We start from the raw sequence: 14,478 nt of genomic DNA, 5'->3' as shown, positions 1-14,478 counted from the left end.
ATCAAAAAAATGAGTTAGTTCGGACAATCCTCTTATACCTTTTGTTAAGGATATTGAATAAAACGTATCTATGTAACCACGATTATATGACCAATCGTATATCAAATATATTATTTTATCCAAGAAAATTCTTTTAGGACCCCTTTTTGCAAACGAATTTAGTAAGTTCAAATTTTGTAAAGATGAATAAAAAGGCTTATATAAAAGGAATGCTGTAAATATTCCAAAACAAGCTATACTCACTGAAAAAGTTGCATTTGTTAAAAATTGATACCAATCCTCAAAATCATTTGAATTTTGATGTAAAAGATTTATAGATGGAGTTAATAATTTGGATAATATATCCAAATGTATTCCTTCTTGATTAAAAGGAATTGCTATGGCTCCAACAAAAAAAGTAAATAGAACCAGTATAAGCATAGGAAATAACATAGTATTATCCGATTCATGAGGATAAGAAAAAGCCTTCTTGTAGCCAAAATTCGTAATAGTAATAAGAGCCCCTTTTTTTACATTACCACCAATTCTATATGGCTTCTCATTATTATTCATTGTTAATAAATTATTCATTGTTAATAAAGGGGATAAAGGAAAATTTCTGTTAATCATTGTTTGCTCTTCTTTTTTACCCCATAGTTTTATTGAATAGAAGGAGCTACCTTTTTTGCCACTATAATTTTGAAAATTAATGTTTAAATGTCCTTCAAAAGTAAGTAAATAGATCCGAAACATATAAAATGCTGTTAATCCGGCCGTGGACCAAGCTATTATTGCAAAAATCGGTGAATACAACCAACTGTCACTAAGAATTTCATCTTTGGACCAAAAACAAGCAAGGGGTGGAATACCACAAAGAGAAAGTGTACCCACTAAAAAAGCAATTTGTGTAATTGGCACATGCTTTCTTAAACCGCCCATAAAAACCATATTCTGGCTTTTATCTGGAGAATATCCAACAATAGCTTCCATGGAATGAATAATGGATCCGGATCCTAAAAACAACAATGCCTTCGAATAAGCATGAGTAATCAAATGAAATAAAGCGGCTCGATAAGACCCCATACCTAGAGCTACCATCATATAACCCAGTTGGGACATTGTAGAATAGGCTAAACCCCTCTTAATATCTTTTTGAGCAAGAGCTAAAGTAGCCCCTAATAATACTGTTATTATACCTATCAAAGATATTAGATTCATTATGTAAGGTATAACTATGAAAAGAGGAAGAAGGCGGGCTACAAGAAAAATTCCCGCTGCTACCATAGTGGCAGCATGTATAAGAGCCGAAATAGGAGTAGGCCCCTCCATGGCATCAGGTAACCATACATGAAGGGGAAACTGCGCAGATTTAGCAACTGCGCCGGCAAATAATAAAGAGGCACATAAAGTAACAAATAAAAAATGAACCTCATTATTATAAATCACGTTATTAAATATTTCGAACAAATCTTGAAATTCGAAACTTCCCGTTATCCAATAAAAACCTAAGATTCCTAATAATAAACCAAAATCGCCTATCCGATTAGTTACAAACGCTTTTTGACAAGCGTTTGCCGCAACAGGTCGTGTGAACCAAAACCCTATTAATAGATAAGAACACATTCCAACCAATTCCCAAAAAATATAAATTTGTATCAAATTAGAACTAGTAACTAATCCCAACATTGAAGTATTGAATAAACTCATATAAGCAAAAAATCTCAAATATCCTTGATCATGAGACATATAATTGTCACTATAAATAAGAACAAAAATTCCAACAGTAGTGATTAATATTGACATAATAGAGGTAAGTGAATCAATAAAGTAGCCAAACTCGAAAGAAAAATCATTATTGATGGTCCAAGACCATCCATATTGATAGATAGAACTTCTATTTATTTGCTGAATAGACAGATCGACCGAAAAAATCATAACTATACTTAACAATAAAATATTGGGAAAAGCCCACATACGACGAAGATTTTTTGTTGCCGTCGGAAAAAGTAGGAGTCCCATTCCTATTAAAATAGGAATTGGAAGTGGCACAAAAGGTATGATCCATGAATATTGATATGTATGCTCCATAAAAACTTTTTTCTTATTCTTTCTTAATTAATCGTTTCTGATTCACCGGCTCTTATCTCTTTTGATGGAAAGGGAGCAATAATACAATCAAGATATTACAAAGTTAACTGGAATTTTCTATTATTAATCTTTTAATCTTTCTCAAATATTTCAAAAATATTCAAATTTCGAAGTTAGAAGTAATCAAATGATATCACCGAGTTACTAATGGAAAAAAAAAATATTCTTTTTTTTTTTCAAAATTATGTATCCTTTAACAGATTAATTACGAGTCTCATTCGAATTTGATTGAAAATGAAAATTGGGCATACTCTCTCTTCGAGCTTGACCAATTACCAATTAATAGAAAAAAATTCAAGTTTGTTTTTTATTAGGTAAATAAAATGGTTTTTTTACATTTTTTTGTTTTGATGTATTTTTCGTGTATAAATGGAGATGTATAAATTATAAATGTAGGACGACAAAAAAAATAGGCAGAGATAGAGAAGGAAAGACTCTTTTTTACGTTTTTTTGATTTCATCAATTCAATTTATATATCATAATAGATCCTAATCTATCCTATAGATTTGAATGGAGATATAAAAAAGAAAGGTACCAATAAATTAAATACAAATTCTTCTTTTTTTCTGGATAGTGTATGGAATATAAATAAAAAAAGGTTATATCATATTTTTTTTTTTTTTTTTTTCTAGAATAGAAGCATTTTATGTTATTTTCCCATCTCTATTTAGTTCTTATGAAATTTATATAGTAGTATATAGATAATTATAATCTAGAAAATCTATTAATCTAGAAAATCTATAGGAATAGATAAATAATGACATAAAGACACCGATCATTTTGTTTTAAAAATAGATGTCTTTGACATCCAACTATAGCACTAAATAACCTTTTTTTTGAATGGCAGTTCCAAAAAAACGTACTTCTACATCAAAAAAGCGTATTCGAAAAAATGTTTGGAAAAAGAAAGGATATTGGGCGGCGTTGAAAGCTTTTTCATTATCGAGATCTATTTTTACGGGTAATTCAAAAAGTTTTTTTGTACGACAAATAATTTTTTTTTAATCTGAATTGGTTTAACTCGAATAAGATACAAAGGTTTTCTTTTTTGAATATCTTTTTTTTTTTCATTTCCGGGATGGGGATTCTCATTTTCCCCATCGCCCCATTTGGTATCTTAGTGTTATAATAATTTGTTATTTTTATAATATTCAATTTCAATTTATAATAATAAATAATTAAATAATTAAATAATAAAAATTTGTATATTTATACTATAGCTATATCGGAGCACATATATATAAGAGCTTTAACTGGGTTGTTGAAACTAATCCATTAAGTTTCAATTTTGTAACTTTATGAATCATTATTTCTCTGAATTACTATATATCCTTCCCTTGCTTTCAACCCAATTGAGAAAACTCCCTTTATAATTTAGTGGATATACAAATAATGTATCAATTTAAAATGATCTAAAAAAATTCTATGTTTGTATAAGAAGATGAATCAAGACATATTTTTAGAATTCGAAATTCGAAATACTTTTTTGAAGTATGGTACAATTATGACAGGAATCGAAACGCTTTTTATATAACGTAACGTGTACAACCCAATATCTAGTTGGTTTGATAAATCCTTAAAACGCAAAATCCTAACGATTAATACAAAGCTATGCAAATTACATAAATCTTTTGAAATCATTGGATGTGGTGCTGAAATTGTGATCTCTAAAAATAATATTTTTTCATTCATTTATTCATTCAATTGATAAGCATTTTTTTTTTTATAGATTCATAAAAATCATATAAAAGAATGAGAGATGAATCATTAAAAAATTAAAATGATAAAGAACATTTTTTTGTTGAATTCTATCTATGAATTGAAGTTACAACTAGTTAGTTTAGTTACAATAGAGGAGTTCTCTTTTAGGAAAACACAAACTATAAAATCTCTGTTGAAATAATTAAATATTAAATTAAATATTAAATAAAAAAAAGGATAATTAAATAAAACGATAAATAATAAAGATTCTTTTTGAACCTTCAAATTGCTATTTAAACGAGTTTTTATTCATCAATTTAAATTAAATGCTTCTTTTACATTTTACATTGAATTGACCCCTTCACCTTCAATCTCGACGATTGAATAAAAAATGGCTTATTATGATTTCGAGCAAGCCGCTATGGTGAAATCGGTAGACACGCTGCTCTTAGGAAGCAGTGCTAGAGCATCTCGGTTCGAGTCCGAGTAGCGGCATAGTATCTTCTAAAAGAGATAGAATAAGTCCTATAATGAATTTAATTCCTGATTTCCATTCCATAAAATCTAGAAACCCTCGCTTTTTTCAGAATTCTTATGATTTTTTCAACTTTAGAGCATATATTAACTCATATCCTTTTCGGTCGTTTCAATTGTAATTACAATTCATTTTTTAACCTTATTCTTATTAGTCGATGAAGTCGTAGGACTATATGATTCATCAGAAAAGGGCATGATAGTTACCTTTTTCTGTATAACAGGATTATTAGTCACTCGTTGGATTTATTCAGGACATTTCCCATTAAGTGATTTATATGAATCATTAATCTTTCTTTCATGGGGTTTCTCCCTTATTCATATGGTTTACTATTTTAAAAAGCGTAAAAATGATTTAAGCGCAATAACCGCACCAAGTGTTATTTTTACCCAAGGCTTTGCCACTTCGGGTCTTTTAACCAAAATGCATCAATCCGCAATATTAGCGCCTGCTCTCCAATCCCAGTGGTTAATGATGCACGTAAGTATGATGGTATTAGGCTATGCAGCTCTTTTATGTGGATCATTATTATCAGTAGCTCTTCTAGTCATTACATTTCGAAAAGCCATAAAAATTATTGGTAAAAACAATAATTTATTAAATCAGTCATTTTCGTTTGGCGAAATCCAATACATGAATGAAAGAAGCAATGTTTTATTAAACACTTATTTTCTTTCTTCTAAAAATTTTTACAGGTATCAATTGACTCAACAATTGGATCGTTGGAGTTATCGTATTATTAGTCTCGGGTTTATCTTTTTAACCATAGGAATTCTTTCGGGAGCCGTATGGGCTAATGAGGCGTGGGGATCATATTGGAATTGGGACCCAAAGGAAACTTGGGCATTTATTACTTGGACCGTATTCGCGATTTATTTACATACCCGAACAAATAAAAATTTGGAAGGTGTAAATTCCGCACTTGTGGCTTCTATGGGATTTCTTATAATTTGGATATGCTATTTTGGGGTCAATCTATTAGGAATAGGTTTACATAGTTATGGTTCATTTACATTAACATCTAATTGAATTGAATAAAAAGGCTAAGCCTAACAAATACTAAGATAGGACAGCGTATATATAAGAAAACTTATTGTAAGCTGTCAAGAACCTTTTGAATCACTCCACTACTTGATTCAAAAGGTTCTAACAAAAGCCAAAGATGTCTGATTAAAATTCAATTTAATTCTTTTACCTTTTTTTACTTAACTTAAACTTAAGAGAAGAAAAAAGACTTCTTTCTTTTTTTTTTCACTGTACAACGAACAATTTTAAAAATCATAGGATTACTTTTTGATTTTTTGTTTTATTCATCAAAACTATCTATAAAAATAATTATATAGAATAGTTTCGACCTTCTCACCTGATAATGAGAGGACAAAATCCGGATAAATACCAATACCTATTACTGGTAGAAAGATAGAGATCGAAACAAATAACTCTCGTGGTCCAGAATCAAAAAAATAAGAACTTTGAGCATTAAATAGCTTGTATCCATAGAACATTTGACGTGACATAGATAATGAATAAATAGGAGTTAATATCATTCCAATTGACATTACGAAAGTAATTAGTATTTTTGGCATTAAAAAATATTTTTGGCTGGTAATTATTCCAAAAAAGACTATCAACTCTGCAACAAAACCACTCATGCCCGGTAATGCAAGAGAAGCCATCGATAAGATACTGAACATCGTAAATATTTTTGGAATCGGAATAGCCATTCCACCCATTTCGTCGAGATAAAAAAGACGCATTCTATCATAACTCGTTCCTGCCAAGAAAAAAAGTGCAGCACCGATAAATCCATGAGATATTATTTGTAAAATAGCTCCGTTGAGTCCCGTATCAGTTATAGAGCCAATTCCTATAATTATGAAACCCATATGAGATACGGAGGAATAGGCTATTCTTTTTTTTAAATTCCGTTGACCAAGAGATGTTGAAGCTGCATAAATTATTTGCATTGTACCCACTATTATCAACCAGGGAGAAAATATGGAATGAGCGTGGGGTAATAATTCCATATTGATGCGAACTAATCCATACGCTCCCATTTTTAATAAAATTCCGGCTAGAAGCATACAAGTACTGTAATGTGCCTCCCCATGGGTGTCTGGTAACCACGTATGTAAGGGTATAATCGGCGATTTGACAGCAAAAGCAATAAGAAATCCAATATAGAATATGATTTCCAGTGCGACAGGATACGATTGATTAGCTAATGTTTCAAAATTTAATGTTGGTTCATTAGAACCGTATAAACCGATACCCAAAACTCCTATTAATAAAAAAATGGAACCCCCCGCAGTGTACAAAATAAATTTTGTAGCCGAGTACAGACGTTTCTTTCCCCCCCACATGGATAGAAGTAGATAAACGGGAATTAATTCGAACTCCCACATGATGAAAAAAAGTAAAAGGTCTCGAGAAGAAAATGATCCTATTTGACCACTGTACATTGCTAGCATCAAGAAATGGAATAATCGCGAATCTCGAGTAACTGGCCAAGCCGCCAAAGTAGCTAAAGTAGTGATAAATCCTGTCAGTAAAATGGGCCCTATAGAAAGTCCATCTATTCCCAATCTCCAGTAAAAATCAAAAAAATTTATCCATTTATAATCTTCCTCCAGCTGGATTAATGGATCGTCCAATCGGAAATGATAACAAAATGCATAGGTTGTTAGAAGGAGTTCAAATATGCATATACACATAGTATACCACTTAATTAGCTTATTTCCTCTATGAGGAAGAAAGAAAATTAAAGAACCTGCAGATATTGGTAAAACTACAATTATTGTTAACCAAGGAAAATAATTCGTGGTAAAGACAAGATGCACTTGGACCAGAAAAACCCGTGCTCAAAAAAGATTTTTTTTGAGCACGGGTTTTTTCAGTAAAAAAAAAATAAAATGGATTCAAAATGTATTCAAGTGGGGTTTTCGGGAACGTATCAATAAGCTAGACCCATACTTCGAGTTGTTTCATGCCATAAATAAACTCGAACGCTCAAGAAATCTGTTGGACAAGCGGATTCACATCTCTTACAACCAACACAGTCTTCTGTTCTTGGAGCGGAAGCAATTTGCTTAGCTTTACATCCATCCCAAGGTATCATTTCTAACACATCGGTGGGGCAGGCTCGGACACATTGAGTACACCCTATACATGTATCATAAATTTTTACTGAATGTGACATGGGATCTATAATTTTTTGAACATCATAAAATTTCAATCTAGTAAACTTGTAAATGAATCATTATAGTTAAACACCAGATGAATCAACGATTTACCAGAAATTTTCTAATCAATTTCCTTCGGGATCAACTCATAAGAAAGGACCAAGATACTTTGATTTCTTACGTTTTCGAAAACATGATGTAGATTCCAACATATTGGACATGCTAATTCAAATTGGTGAATCTTATAATTTAATATTATTAATATTACTTATTCAACAAAGTTGATTGATTGATACGCGTTGATTTTCTGTTACGATAAATTGAGGAAACAATAGCTGATCCAATAGCTGCTTCAGCGGCTGCAATAGCTATAACAAAAATTGATAAAATATTTCCTTTTAATTGCCGACTATCAAAAAAATCAGAAAATGTTACAAAATTTATATTAACCGCATTCAGTATAAGTTCAAGACACATAAGGGCCCGAACCATATTTCGACTCGTGATCAATCCATAAATACCGATAGAAAATAAATAGGCACTCAAAACAAGTATATGTTCGAGCATCATTGACCAACTCCTTATCAATTTCGATTCATTTTAATATGAACAATAATTCAACGGATTTGATTGACTAGAATAGAATATAACAAAAAGAATATATTGGAAATATCTCGAATAAACGAATTTCTATTTTATATTTTATACACGAACAAGAATTCAAGGAAAATAGATGCGATAAGACAGAAAAAAGTTTAATTTGGATTGCTTGCTATTCCTAGTTAGAAAGATTTATTACTGACGAGCCACAGCAATTGCACCTATCAAAGCAACTAAAAGAATTAGTGAAATGAATTCAAATGGAAGAAAAAAATCTGTTGCTAAATGAATTCCAATTTGTTGACTATTACTTATCAAATCTTGTTCTATAATTTGGTTTGATCTTGTAGTCCAAATAATCCCGTACCATGATGTATCTAATATAGTAGTAATTAGCGAAACAAGAATACTTGTACAAATCAACGAAGTAAGGCCATTCCCAATGGTCCACAGATTAAAATTTTTATAATATTCTGAACCATTCATGAACATCACAGCAAATAGGATTAAAACATTTATGGCTCCCACATAAATAAGAAGCTGGGCAGCAGCTACAAAATGAGAATTTGAGAGAATATAGAATAAGGATATACAAACAAGAACCAATCCCAATGAAAAGGCAGAAAAAATTGGATTGGTAAGTAATACCACTCCCAGGCCCCCTAATATAAGACCCGATCCCAGAAAAACTAAAAGAAAATCGTGTATTGGTCCAGGCAAATCCATTATATGTAAAATAAGAGATAAATAAATCGAAATGCTTTTCATGATCTTATTGACCCGACCAGGAATTTTTTTTTTATGATACGTTCCTAATTGAATAAAATCCTAATCTATTAGGTGTGAATTGATCTAAGTACAATTATTGTTTCGTTTTTAATTCTTTTTTTTTGTTCGGTTCGAAAGGGTATTTTGTTTTTTGAAACTATATATTTCGAAATAATTACGAATATATTAATAGATTTTCAAGAAAAATGAATTCGAAATTCTTATCAACCAGTTAATTTGTAATTGAATTTTTATTTATTGACCAAACAAAGAGTAAAGGCCTCATTCTTTTAAGTCAAACCAAATATTCTTTTAACTTAAACCAAAACGGAACCTTAAAAGAATTGGAAATTTCTCTTTAATAGAATAGGAGGTTTACTTACTCAGTTTTTCTTTGAGGCGAATTCAAAATTGTTCGAATTGTATAATCGTCAATTACTGACATTGGTAAACGGCCCAAAGCAATTTGATTATAATTCAATTCGTGACGGTCGTAAGTAGAAAGTTCATATTCTTCAGTCATTGATAAACAATTTGTTGGACAATACTCAACGCAGTTACCACAAAATATACAAATTCCGAAATCAATACTGTAATTAAGCAATCGTTTTTTTCTAATATCCGTTTCAAATTTCCAATCAACAACAGGCAGATCTATAGGGCATACACGAACACATACTTCACAAGCAATGCATTTATCAAATTCAAAATGGATTCGCCCACGGAAACGCTCTGATGCGATTAATTTTTCATAAGGGTATTGAATAGTTACAGGTAAACGATTTGCGTGGGATAAGGTAATCATGAAACCTTGACCAATGTACCTTGCTGCTCGGACTGTTTGGTGGCCATAATTCATGAACCCAGTTACCATAGGGAACATATCGTGAATATCTATGAATAATTTTATGTTTGTTTCTTTCTCTTGTTTGAACCAAGTCATGAATCTCGTATTCTTTTTTTCTTTACAGTGAAAGAAGTTGGAAAGAAGTTGTTAATAATAGATTACCGAGAGAAATGGGTAAAAGAAATTTCCATCCAAGATTTAATAATTGGTCCATTCTTAACCTAGGTAAAGTCCATCTTGTTGCGATAGAAATAAACAAAAACAAATAAGTTTTAGCTAATGTAATAAAGATACCAATTGTCGTTCCAAAGATTCCATTCATTTTATTTATTTCAAATAGCTCAGGGACGAATACGTACGGAATGGAAATATTCCAACCCCCCAAGTAAAGAACTGTTACAAATAAGGAAGAAAGTAATAGATTTAGATAGGAAGCAACATAAAATAAACCAAATTTGATACCCGAATATTCGGTTTGATACCCTGCTACTAATTCTTCCTCGGCTTCTGGTAAATCAAAAGGTAATCTCTCACATTCTGCTAGAGAAGAAATTAGAAAAACGATAAACCCTATTGGCTGACGCCACAAATTCCATCCCCAAACCCCATATTTTGATTGCGCCTCAACTATATCAACTGTACTTGAGCTGTTAGATAATTATAGTCGATGATAACATCACTGTTCCCATCGCTAGTCCAAAACCGTACATGAGGTTTTCAACTCATACGGCTCCTCGTGGGTCACAAATAAATTTAAGGACCGAATCAGTATTATTTCTCTTCGTATGGTTGTAGAATAGATAGAGAAAAAATGGATTGGAAGGTCCAAAATTATACCAATGGAATTCTGTCTGCTATATTATGAAGAATAAAAAAAGTGCTTCTGAATTGATCTCGCCCGTTACTAATTTCAATTTTTATTTGTTGAGTAATAACTTAAGCCTTCAATAAAATACTTCTTGTAGAAATATCAATAGATATTTCAACCCATTGTTTTCGATTACGAAAAAAATTAAATATTACATTAGCTCATAAATCATGACACAGATTATATCTCTCTATATATATGAAAGAAAGAATAAAAAAAAAAAAATATTTATTTTTTATTCTTTCTTTTTCGTTCCTATTCTTCTTTCTGATCTGAGAAAATTACGAATGGGGGCTTAAACTAAAAAATAGTAAAGGATTATTTCGTTCCTGATAGTCATTACTTTAATCGGTGGATAGGAGCATACTCTGGACCGGAATCGTGGGTAGTACTGCCTACTCATTTCTACTAATTTAAAGCCCCAATTAGTATTCTTTTTATGTTATCCAGAAATATCCTTTTTATATAATTTACATAATCTCCATTACTAATCCTTTGTGTATTTTGGTGTTCCTAACCATCCACTCATTTTTTTGTTCAATCCCCCGTTTGGTTTGGCAATACATGTATGGGAATCTATACAAAGGATAGCCAAAACTCTATACGGTTGATCTTTTGAGCCCGCTTCAAGCTAGATTGACTAATCAACCCGTCTTGGGGTAAAGACTTCTTCCACTTATGTTTTCTTCCACTTAACTCTTGTACATAGGAAATGAGATTAAATTTTTTTTTGTTTAATTTACTGCGAATTTATAAGCTGCTTTCTTTCACTCATATATAACTATCTAATTTAGTTTATCAACCTGAAGGATAATAAAATAACGAAGATATCTATTCAATCCATTCAGCTTATTTTATAGAACGAAAGGAATAGGGAAAAGAAAAGTTTATATTTCAACGAATCGCACGTAGAGATATTGATAAAACACATAGAGTTAATGGTATTTCATAACTAATCGATTGAGCAGCAGCTCGCAGACCACCTAAAAAGGAATATTTATTATTTGATCCGTATCCTGACATAAGAAGTCCAACAGGAGCAATACTTGAAATGGCAATCCATAAAAAAATACCGATATTGAGATCGGCTAAAATAAGGCGAGAGCTAAAAGGAATTACTGAAAAACTTAGTAAAATGGATATGACTGCTATAGACGGTCCAATACGGAATAAACGAGTATTTCCTCTAGATGGAAGAATATTCTCTTTGAAAAGCAGTTTTGTTCCATCTGCTAGAGCTTGAAGAATTCCCAAAGGGCCGGCGTATTCAGGCCCAATACGTTGTTGTATTCCTGCAGATATTTCTCTTTCTAACCATACAATTACTAGTACACCTATTGTGATTCCCAATACAAGAGTCAAAATAGGGACAAACATCCATATGATCCCATAGACCTCTTTTAAGGATTCCAATCTGTAAAAGGAATTGATATCTTCTACTTCTGTTGTATAAATTATCATTTCAACGATCAACTTCTCCCATAATGATATCTATGCTACCTAGTATCGTCATAATATCAGCCAATTTCATTCTTTTAACTAACTGAGGAAGAATTTGCAAATTGATAAAACCCGGCGGGCGAATTTTCCATCTCCAAGGAAAACCACTTTGATCTCCTATCAGAAAAATTCCTAATTCTCCCTTTGGGGCTTCCATTCTCGCATAAAGTTCTTGTCTCGGTAATTCAAATGTAGGAGAAGGTTTTTTACTAATGAATCGATATTCAAAATCATTCCATTCTGGATCCCTTTCTCGATCAAAACATCGGATTTCTAAATTCTCATAGGGACCCCCCGGAATTCCTTCCAGGGCCTGTTGAATTATTTTTATGGATTCCGTCATTTCACTGATTCGGACTAAATAACGAGCTAATGAATCTCCTTCTTTTTGCCACTGGATTTCCCAATCAAATTCGTCGTAACACTCATAATGATCAACTTTACGAAGATCCCATTTGATTCCAGAGGCTCGTAGCATTGGGCCGGATAGACCCCAATTTATTGCTTCTTCTCCACCAATAACCCCTACCCCTTCAACTCGTTCTAAAAAAATAGGATTTCGCGTAATAAGTTTTTGATATTCAACAATTCCTGTTAAAAAATAATCACAGAAATCCAAACATTTATCTATCCAGCCATAGGGTAGATCGGCCGCTACTCCTCCGATACGAAAATAATTATGCATCATTCTCATACCGGTGGCAGCTTCGAATAGATCATATACTAATTCTCTTTCTCTGAAAATATAGAAAAAGGGGGTCTGTGCACCAATATCGGCCATAAAAGGTCCAAGCCATAATAGATGAGAAGCTATACGACTCAACTCCAACATAATTACTCTGATATAGCTGGCTCTTTTAGGGACTTGAATATTGCCCAATTGTTCTGGTCCATTTACGGTTATTGCTTCCGTGAACATAGTGGCTAAATAATCCCAACGTGTTACATAAGGCAAATATTGTATAATTGTTCGGTTTTCCGCAATTTTTTCCATTCCTCTGTGTAAATAACCTAATATTGGTTCACAGTCAACAACATCTTCACCATCTAGAGTAACGATGAGACGAAGAACACCGTGCATTGATGGGTGGTGAGGTCCCATATTGACTATCATAAGGTCTTTTTCTGTAGCTGATAGATTCATAAGTTTTTCCTCGATTCATTCTTACATGAATTGTTGAAAACGAAAAGAAGTACATCAAAATGAAAAATATAATAAATCGACTAATTCAATCAAATTAACGATTTTTTGATTCCCGAATATCCAACTCACTAATTAATTCTTTATAACGTATGTTATTTTTCTTTGATAAATAAGACAGAAGCCGTTGACGTTTTCCTAGAATTTTACGTAGACCTCTCTGAGATAAATAGTCTTTTTTGTGCAATTCCAAATGTGAAGTAAGTCTTCGTATCTTATTGGTGAAACTGACTATTTGAAATTCAACGGACCCCTTGTTTTCTTCTTTTTTTTCTTGAAAAATAACTGAGATGAATGAATTTTTTACCATAAAACAAAAATTTCTCTCCCCCTTTTTTTGAATGTGAATTTTACTGATCAGTAATAATAATAATACCATTCATTTTAATATGCACAATGATTTTAAGTTCGTTATGAACTTTATAATTTTTTCAAATAAAATTAATCAATCCGGTTTTCAATCATAATATATGGAAAAATGTACCATTGACGAATTTTCAAACGCGGATACATATGTATCCTTACCATACTGAAACGACTGCCATTATTACTATTAAACCAATAGCGATTCATACAAGCTAAATCTTCTAATCGATAATTGGGCCAAAGAAAGAACTTTAATTTAATTAGTTTCTTTTTATCACTATCAAGATGTTTGTTTTTATTCAAAACTTGACCACAGTTTTTTACATTATTTAAAAATACTGGATTTCTATGCATACCATTTTTATCCCTTGAATTGAAAGAAATTCGAATTCGCAATTCTCTCCGGTGGTTAGGGGATAAAATATTTTCAGGAATAAACAAATCATAATGATTTTTGTCTTTATTTTCAGTCATTTTTTGATGTCTTGCAATGGATTCATCAAAATTATTTTTTTCAATATAGTTTTTTTTTTTGCGTCTTTTTTTTTTTTTGCGTCTTTGATTAATTTCATGTTTATTTTTATGAACCAATGAAATACTTATAGTTTGATATAGAATAAATTGTCCATCAATTTCTACATACCGGCGAATTGGTTCGATAATCAATACTCCTTTTTTGAGTAGGTATTGATAAGTTAAAAGTAACTTATCCGCCGAATCCATCAAAATATCCAGATTCGTTCCTCCTCTTCTAACAGAGTATAGAAAAGTTTCATTCATAT

General features: G+C 31.6%; 1 protein-coding gene across 1 annotated transcript; it reads right to left on the bottom strand.

Moving 5' to 3' along the window:
• Positions 1 to 9,041: 9,041 nt before the first annotated feature.
• Positions 9,042 to 13,707, bottom strand: LOC149509524 (NAD(P)H-quinone oxidoreductase subunit H, chloroplastic). The gene is made up of 2 exons (XM_089757706.1): positions 11,538 to 13,707; positions 9,042 to 10,418 (listed from the first exon to the last, which is right to left on the bottom strand). Exon 1 carries the CDS (start codon positions 13,271 to 13,273, stop codon positions 12,092 to 12,094), a length of 1,182 nt encoding a protein of 393 aa, XP_089613832.1. The 5' UTR covers positions 13,274 to 13,707; the 3' UTR covers positions 9,042 to 10,418; positions 11,538 to 12,091.
• Between the last annotated feature and the right edge of the window lie 771 nt (positions 13,708 to 14,478).

The sequence above is a fragment of the Durio zibethinus genome, unplaced genomic scaffold (genome assembly GCF_047325235.1).
Source record: "Durio zibethinus cultivar Kanyao isolate XHJ-2024 unplaced genomic scaffold, ASM4732523v1 HiC_scaffold_157, whole genome shotgun sequence".
NCBI lineage: Eukaryota > Viridiplantae > Streptophyta > Magnoliopsida > Malvales > Malvaceae > Durio > Durio zibethinus.
The sequence above is the reverse complement of the archived record's forward strand: the minus strand, read 5'-3'. Positions and strand labels throughout refer to the sequence as shown.

What these genes read in the sequence shown, in the direction of transcription:
- LOC149509524 (XM_089757706.1), bottom strand. Translation starts at nt 13,273, where the DNA reads ATGAATCTATCAGCTACAGAAAAAGACCTTATGATAGTCAATATGGGA.